The 8,404-nt window shown below is 54.8% G+C and overlaps 2 protein-coding genes across 2 annotated transcripts; one reads left to right on the top strand and one right to left on the bottom strand.

The window, feature by feature from the left end:
• Positions 1-389: 389 nt before the first annotated feature.
• Positions 390-1,643, top strand: E0L32_010865 (uncharacterized protein; the record flags this gene model as incomplete). The annotated part of the gene is made up of 1 exon (XM_031133530.1): positions 390-1,643. One exon carries the CDS (start codon positions 390-392, stop codon positions 1,641-1,643), a length of 1,254 nt encoding a protein of 417 aa, XP_030988982.1.
• A 2,465-nt stretch (positions 1,644-4,108) lies between these two features.
• E0L32_010864 (uncharacterized protein) lies at positions 4,109-6,120 on the bottom strand (the record flags this gene model as incomplete). The annotated part of the gene is made up of 5 exons (XM_031133529.1): positions 4,109-4,570; positions 4,650-4,798; positions 4,860-5,203; positions 5,277-5,488; positions 5,797-6,120. 5 exons carry the CDS (start codon positions 6,118-6,120, stop codon positions 4,109-4,111), a joined length of 1,491 nt encoding a protein of 496 aa, XP_030988981.1.
• Positions 6,121-8,404: the final 2,284 nt, after the last annotated feature.

The following is an 8,404-nucleotide window of genomic DNA, read 5'->3' as shown; positions in this document are numbered from 1 at the left end:
CGTCAGGGTTCGCCAAACGACATGGCGTCGTCTACTTTTTTTTTTCTTTTCCTTTTTTCAAACGCTACGAGCGGCCGGCTCGGTCGTCCAAGACACGTTCTTTAGGGGGGAAAAGGCGGCAGGCAAAGAAACTGGGGCTTCCCGTATAAGACATCCGGGTTTCCTTGTCTCGAAAGCCCACCAGCCACTGAATCTCGCGGTCTTTTGCCTTTTTCGTGATATCAAAGCTCAGACCTTGTGGAAGACCATACAACTACTGTCCTTGTGTATCTACCTGTCTCTGCTCTTTCGCGCTCTGTGACCGGAAGACCCTTCCCGAGTGCTAGCTCCAGGGAATCAACCCCAAAACACCATAAGATACACACACGTACACACACATCGATTCCACCATGGCGTTGACATATCAGCAGTCGAAGCTGGTGAAGAACACGGTCCCGGCCCTGCGGGAGCACGGCGAGAGGATCACCTCGCTCTTCTACAACAGCATGCTCCGGGACCACCCGGAGCTCAACAACTACTTCAACACGGTCAACCAGAAGAACGGCCGGCAGCCGCGCGCCCTGACCGCCGTCATCCTGCAGTTCGCCTCCAACATCATGCACATCAGCGAGCTCATCCCCAAGCTCGAGCGCATGTGCAACAAGCACTGCTCCCTCGGCATCCAGCCCGAGCACTACGGCATCGTCGGCAAGTACCTCATCCAGGCCTTCGCCGAGGTGCTCGGCCCGGACATGACCCCGGACGTCCGCGCCGCCTGGACCGCCGCCTACTGGGTCCTCGCCAAGATGATGATCGGCCGCGAGACCCAGCTGTACAAGAACTTTGACCGCTGGGTCGGCTGGCGCAAGTTCAAGATCGACCGCAAGGTCGCCGAGGCCGACGACATGTACTCGTTCTACCTCGTCCCCGTCGACGGCCGGCCCCTGCCCTCCTTCCTGCCGGGCCAGTACGTCTCGCTGCAGATCCACGTGCCCGACATCGGCTACGACCAGAGCCGCCAGTTCTCGCTGAGCGAGGCGCCCCGGCCCGACTACTACCGCATCTGCGTCAAGCGCGACCAGGGCATGGTCTACCGCAACTCGGTCGCCACGAGCTACATCAACCCGGGCATCCTGACCAACGAGCTCATCGACCACTACCACCCGGGCGACACCGTCGACCTGTCCCACCCGGCCGGCGAGTTCTTCCTCGACACCAACAACACCTCGAGCGTGCCCGTCGTGCTCGTCTCCGCCGGCGTCGGCGTCGCGCCCATGGTCTCCATCCTCAACACCATCGCCGCCACCCAGCCGGGCCGCCAGATCTCGTGGGTCCACGGCTCGCGCCGCACCGTGCCCTTCGACGAGCACCTCCGGAGCCTCCGGCGCCGGTTCCCGGACAGCCTGCGCACCAACATCTTCAAGACGGACCTGGCCGGCAGCGACCTCGCGGGCGTGCACTACGACTTTGACGAGCGCGTCGACCTCGCCAAGGTCAAGCGCGAGGACCTGTTCCTCGAGCACGGCGGCACCGAGTACTACATCTGCGGGCCCGAGCAGTTCATGCTCGAGATGGCCGAGTACATCCGCGACCAGGGCGTCGACCTGCACCGTGTCAAGTTCGAGTTGTTTAGCACCGGGACGTTTGCCTCCACTATGAAGTGAGCAAGAACCAGTCTTTCTCTTCTTTCTCTTGCAAGATAGACACGTCGCGGTTTTTTTTTTATTTCTTATGTTTTTTTTTACTTTCTCACGATAATGAAAAATCCAGCCGAACCCAGCGTCTTGCTAAAGAACTGTGGATTGCGGATGAGGCTTCACGAGCCCGATACCCCCCGTCTCAGTACGGGACCGAGCCCCTTCAGAGGGCCGAGACAACGACAGCATCATGGACATAGACTGCGTATATGCACACAAAGGAATGGCGGGATAGGAGGTGGATAGAGGAAAGGAGCTTAAAAGTTGGGAGATGGACGCATAGAGATGAAAAAAAAGGGGGGGGGACCGAGCAGCTTAGCGATGAGCATCGAGCCCAGCACGGAGTCTCTGACACAGAGCCACTTCACCTTGCACACGACTTGTATTATTACGGAACGACTACTTTGCTGCTTTCAGGCGTTGGGAACAAAGATTGGGAGTGAGTGGTTGGCGGGAAATGCCTTTTCGAGACACTGAGAATCTTCAATCCATCATCGATACCTTTGATCGAGTTTGTGTCTAGGTGATGTGTGCCTGTAGTCGATGCCCGAAAACTCGGTACTTCCAGTCCACCCCTTTTTGGATTGCCCACACCTGCTTCCGGAATGCCGGACGGAACCAAGCCCCCGAAGAAGGTGTGATCCCCAATTCGACATCTGGGTATCTTTGCTCTGTCTCATTTCGTCGTGACACATTCCGAAACCAGCCATTCTCGCCCGGCACAGCGCTAGAATCCCCAATGTGGCGTGGCGCCCCGGCTGCACCCGCAGCACGTCTCGCGGGCGTGCCTTCAACAGAAAAACCTCATGATACTAAGAAAGAAAAAAATGAGGATCCCGGCCCCGGTCCCGGCCCGTCACAGGCCAGCAGCTACCTACCTACCTTGGTAGTCACTTCGTCGAATTTTCTCTCTCTCTCTCTTTTCCTACCACTGTCCCCACAGCAGGCAGTCAATAGAACCGAACGACCAGTTCGGGTACATCTGCCAAGAAGAAAAAGAAGTCCTGTTCGCCTGTGGAACCCAATCTTGGGTCTTCCCTTTGGCCTGTTTGTGATTGGTGGCTGGTAGCCGAAATAGGAAATTCAGCACCTGGTTTCTATTTCTAGGTCGATCACACAGCGAACTCCGTACGTACAAGTAGAAAGCCGAGGCCTGAAACTACGCCGCAGGGCCGGCAAGGGTGTTTCCAACGTTATATGCCAATGCTCAGGGATCTGCCTAGCCAGATGCCAGCCCGCGACTAAAGCTTCCCTGTACTGTACATCGGAGGCTCGGAGCATACCTCAAACATTGGCCCCCTGCCAATTCTCGGGAGGACCCCTATTCCTGCTGTGCCACCTGGCGTCGAACACTTGATCTCGCGCTTCTTCGGAGCATTCCTGGTGTTGGACCCGGAAACCGGGTAGTTACCAACAAGTGCAACACTGAATGGTACGATCTCCACAGGTAGCCGCACAAACGAACACCACCCCTGACACGATGGCGTTTTGTGATCTCCATGCAAAAAGCGGAGCGCCCTCGGCAGTTTGGGCGAGTACCAAATCCTTTTTCAAAGTAGAAGAGGATGGACGTTTGCTCGTTTGGGGAATACAGCGAGACGAGATGGGACAGGACAGCCATGATTGGGGTCGAGACGCACAACTTTTTGAGATGATGCAATCCCGCCACGAGATCCTTCCTGAGGACCCTAGAATAAGAAGATTATTTTTTACTTCCCTCAGAAGTATTTAAATATCCATCAATCCCACTGGATTTACGTAGTGGGATAGCCCTTCCAAGTTCCAGAGAAAGGATATGAATTGTTAGCACTGGGGTATCTCCATCAGAAATACACTTGTTGACTGTTGAGATTGTCACCAGAGGAGGTGGCCGATGGGAGAACATCCCATAACAAATTTGCAAGGTTGGGGAGATTTCTAGAAGGTCGAGACAATTTGCAAACGTTCATTGCCCCCACCTATGCTTCCAGAAGGTCTCTTCTCGTAATCTGCCAAGCTTGACCCAAGCGAAGCCAAGTAACAAGAGCGAGCAAGTTATCACGAAGCCGGCAAAAGGGCTGAAAAGTCTGGGCCATGGAAGAGCGCCATGGCCCACCGGTCTAGGTACCCGACTCCGCGAGGCCCTGACTTCGGCAGGACACGGGAGCTCCCCTTCTGTGCCACCGTTTTGCACAATCCTGTGATTTGAAACGGTGCTAGACTGAGTAGAAAACTATTGCAGCACATCAGAACAAGCTAAGAGACCACGAGGTTTTGTGCATGGATCTTTATGTCAAACATATCTACCGGTCCCTCCTCGACATCTTCCGCTTCAGCGCCTCCCACCAGTAACCTCCGCCAAGCTCATGCCTCCTGTACTGGTCGAAAAGTTGTGCCTGGCGCACATTTTCGCCCTCCCCACTGGGGCTATCTCAAGAAAGCATATTTCTGTCTCACAAGCTGTATACAAACTCGGGGTTCTCCCGGTCGGTGAGGTCGTAGAACTCCTGGCCGTCGATCTTGCGGTACCCGGGCTCGGCCCGGACCCGGGCCTTGCGCGCGTTCTCGCGCCGGCACCAAAAGTAGATGAAGAGCATGTCCAGCAGGCCCAGGCACCAGCAGACGATGATGGTGATCTGCGCGGGCCGGTAGTCGGGCTTGTCCTTGTCCTGGAAGGCCTGCGGGCCGATGATGTTGCCGACGCAGTAGCTGATGAAGTAGATGGCGCCCACGGTCGTCTTCTTGGTCCAGCCGGCGACGTTGGTCGAGATGAGCGACAGCAGCGCGACGAAGGGCGTCGGGGACGCCTGCGTGAAGTAGAAGCCGATGAGGCGGCCGACGGGCATGCTCTTGGGCAGGAAGGCGATGAGCAGGATGCCGAGGATGGAGAGGAGGAGGCCCCATGTGCCGATGAGCTGCGAGGCGAGGAGAGTGTCAGCCAAGTTTGTGTTTGTTTCCCCCCCACGCCACTGGTCAAAAGGAGAAAAGGCTCACCAGTCTGTTTCTGTACCTGTCGCCCAGCCAGCCACAGAGGACGAGGGCGATGATCTCGATGGCGCCACCCGGAGTGCCCAGCAGCAGCGACTGCTCCGGAGTGAAACCAAAGGACACGATGAGCTGCGAGAAGTAGTTGGTAATGCCACCTAGGCATAGGCATTAGCTTTGGTCAGACGCTTCCACGTCCCAAAACCGCTATCTGCTCACCATTGGGGATGTTGGCGACGAGGCTGTAAAAGGCCAGACCCCAGACCATGGGGTCAGTCAGGGCCTCCTTGAACTGGTACCACTTGAAGTGTTTGTTGCCCACGCCCTGCTGGTTGACGCGGATGCGCTCCACGGCCAGCACCCTCTCGTGAGGGGTCAGGAACCGGGCGTTCAGCTGGCTGTCGGGCATGACGAAGAGGAAGACGACGCCAATGGCAGACGTGAACAGGCCGATGACGAGGAACAGCAGCTGCCACGACTTGATCGCGACGGGATGCGCTCTGGTTCCCACCGCAATGCCGTACGCGACAAATCCGCCGAGGATCTGTCCCCAGCCGTTGAAGCTATTTGCGTACATGATCAGCCAACATGATATGGGCTGTCGTACAAACGGAACAAGCTTTCAGAAAGACTCACCTGAACCAGATACCCGTACGGGACCCCTGCTCACGGATGGTGTACCACTGGCTCGTGAAGAGCGCGAAGCCAGGGCTCACCGCAGCCTCAAACACACCCAGGAAGACGCGGACCGTCATGGCCGTCGCGAAGTCCTTGGTCCCGGCCATGCAGGCCAGAATTAACCCCCACATGATGACATTCACCGCGGACCATTTCGCCAGGGGAAGACGCTGCAGCAGTAGGTTCGTAGGCCATCTGTGGATCAACTTTGTTAGTATATAGATTATCAAATAATGGATTGTAGAACAACTTGCTCCCAAGCTAGGTAGCCGAAGTAGAATGCTGAGGCTATCCATGAGTAGTCCTGTAAGAAGGGGGTGAGTTGTCAGTGTCCTGGTGGCTGGAGTTGAGGAGAAGGGGGGTTGCGGGATGCTTACCTGCCCGACCAGATTGATATCCGTCTGGTTTGGAGAACGCATGTCAGCGCACAGTCAAGTAAGAGCGATACAACAATAGAATACCCAAATGATGTTCGTACCTTGAGGCCCATGATGGAGGCGTACGAGACGGTGGTCTTGTCCAGGTAGTTTAGCCCGTAGACCAGGCACAGCAGGGGCATCATGTTCCAGTCAATCTTGCGCAACAGGCGCTTCTCCTCTTCGGGTGTAAGGACGATTGTCTCGCCTTCAACGCCTTGGATCACTTTGAGAGCCTCATCGGCGTCGTTCTTGTCAGCGTGCCTGAGGATCTTGCCGACTTCAATGTCGTCATTCTGGGCAGCAGGCTCTACTGGGTCGGCAGACTTCTCTGCGCCAGCCGGAAGGCCTTGCCCATCCTGACTGAGCTTTTCGGGTTCCGCCATGATGCACAAATGATTGCGGATTGGTATGCCCTCCGTCAAAGGATCTATGGTGGTACTGGAAGCTGTGGTCTCGTCCACGGGCCAGGAGGCGCTGTGCTACTTAAACACCAGACGAGCCAGCCACTTACACCGAAAGGCGGGGTCGCATACGTGCTGGTTGCGGATATGCCGATCAACAGGTCATGTTAAGCTTTGCCATTGGAAATAGTCGGCTATTTGGTCGGCGAAAGGACCGCCAGCGCTGGGATGCCAAATGCGCTCTGGCGCTCAGATAATGAGAGCTGCATCCATATCTCCGGACCGGACCCTGGCAAGCCTGGTCTCGGGGCGCACATCTTGCGTCCGCTGGCGGGCGGAGAAGAGCTGGCGGAGTGGGTATGCGAAGAGGCAAGAGTCGCTGATAACATAAGGTAATTGGCGATGAGGATTGACATCATGGTGTGTGGTGTTTGAGCAATGATCACCAGCTGGGTCAAGACTTTGCCAAGACGGGAAGGTGAAGTGGCTTAAGCCTGGCCCACCCCCGCGCGGTAGAGGGGCGAGGCAGTTAGTTATCTCCAACGAACGAGACGGTGCACACGAGACTAGCACTTGGCTGATAACTAGCTTCATGGCCAACGAGAGGGGAGGGCCAAGTGCGTGCGGTTGAGGTGGTGATGCTGCCGTAGCATGGAGCAGCAGATCCACTGCCGATGGTATTTCCAGGGGAATGCCGAGCACACGATCATCACCATTAGACACACCAGTCGGGACCGCCGCCGAACATGATTGCAGTTTACCTGTCTACTCACGGTAATGGAAAAAATAACCTCGAAGCCTTCACGCGGGACCTCGTCGGAGCTTGCCTTGATCAAATGGATAACACTGATGGACGTAATGCAGCCCCGGCCAGCTCCCCTGGCCGCTATCCTTGCCGCCACGATTGAGGTTAGGCCACTACGAAACAGCTCTAGGTACCTATCCCCTATCTCTTACCTGTAGGCCGATGGACATAAAAAGGGCCAAAATATTAGCTTGAGTGTCTTCTCCACTAAGGTACACATCAATCAAGCATCACTACCATTCTCTCTCGTCCCTCTGCGCCAGATTTCATGGATTGTAGTGGACCAGGGCGCCAAAAACAGAAGACATCAAGACACAGCTCCGACTCGATGAGACAAAAAAAAGAACAAAAATTCTGCTCGATGTGGGGATTGAACTGAAATTAATTTTATACTTAGGGGTTAGGGTTATAGCACCTTGGCCCAGCTCGTCGGCTAGCAACTTCGGATGGACTTGAAATACGCGATTGTGAGATAGATTTGCGTCAGCTGTTTTTCGGTGTTATCCATCTCGAAGTCTCGGGCACCACGCATGACTTCCATCGCGTGTTCGCGGACGCTCTTTGCCGTGAGAGTGTCCGTCATGGTGTACTTCAGGGTGCTGAGCTTTCGCAAAGCTTCTCCCTTTATACGCATAAATCGCTAGATGAGATACTTCTTCTAGTTGGCCAGTGATGACTTTACGTCTGACCTCTGGAGGTCATTAAGTTCTGATAGAAACCATTTGAGTGCATCCCCTCAAAGACAGGATGATAGATTTTGTCGGACGACTTCCTCCTTCCTCTGATCATATCTCAGTGCAGTCAGTAAATGAGCTCACAAACAAATGGACATTACAGAAGTATGTGTTCTTCCCGCTTTGAATGATGTCGCCCGTGCCGTATTCATTCGGAAGACCTGGATCAAAGTATCCGATGTCCATAGCGTTGAACCTTTGTGTAGGGTAACTAAGGTTTGCATCCGCACCTTGAACCACAGTGGGCTGGAGCAGCTGCATTGACATGACGTACCTACTTACAGAGCATATGCCTTGCACAAACGTTCACCATCTTACTAGAGGCCTGTCTAACCCCACGAGCCATCTTATTCCATAAAAATTAAACTTTCTAGATAATACATGGCGGGCCTACAAATACATGGTCAGCCATGCCAGCTCACTTAGTCACAAGAGCCGACAGCATAATCATTGTCTTACCAGAGAGTCATAGAGTCTACCGATGACTTGACTTTAGCCAGCTACTTATTGTCCAGGGCAGGTTTGAAAATCTGAAGATGTACAGGGTGTAACGTGGTGACGAGTCGCCGTGATACTTGATGGGCACAAACCATGCACTTTTTTCCACGCGTGGAAAAGAACGGGCCCAGAGGTGACTGCTAAGGTAGGCAGGGGGTGTACGGAACCAATTTCTCACGTGTGAGAAAAAGGGCGAGGGACTTGTGGAGGAGAATTGAAAAGGTTGTTA

The sequence above is a fragment of the Thyridium curvatum genome (assembly GCF_004353045.1).
Source record: "Thyridium curvatum strain D216 chromosome Unknown NODE_92_length_156191_cov_86.571182, whole genome shotgun sequence".
NCBI lineage: Eukaryota > Fungi > Ascomycota > Sordariomycetes > Thyridiales > Thyridiaceae > Thyridium > Thyridium curvatum.
This window is presented reverse-complemented; position numbering and strand designations above follow the sequence as displayed.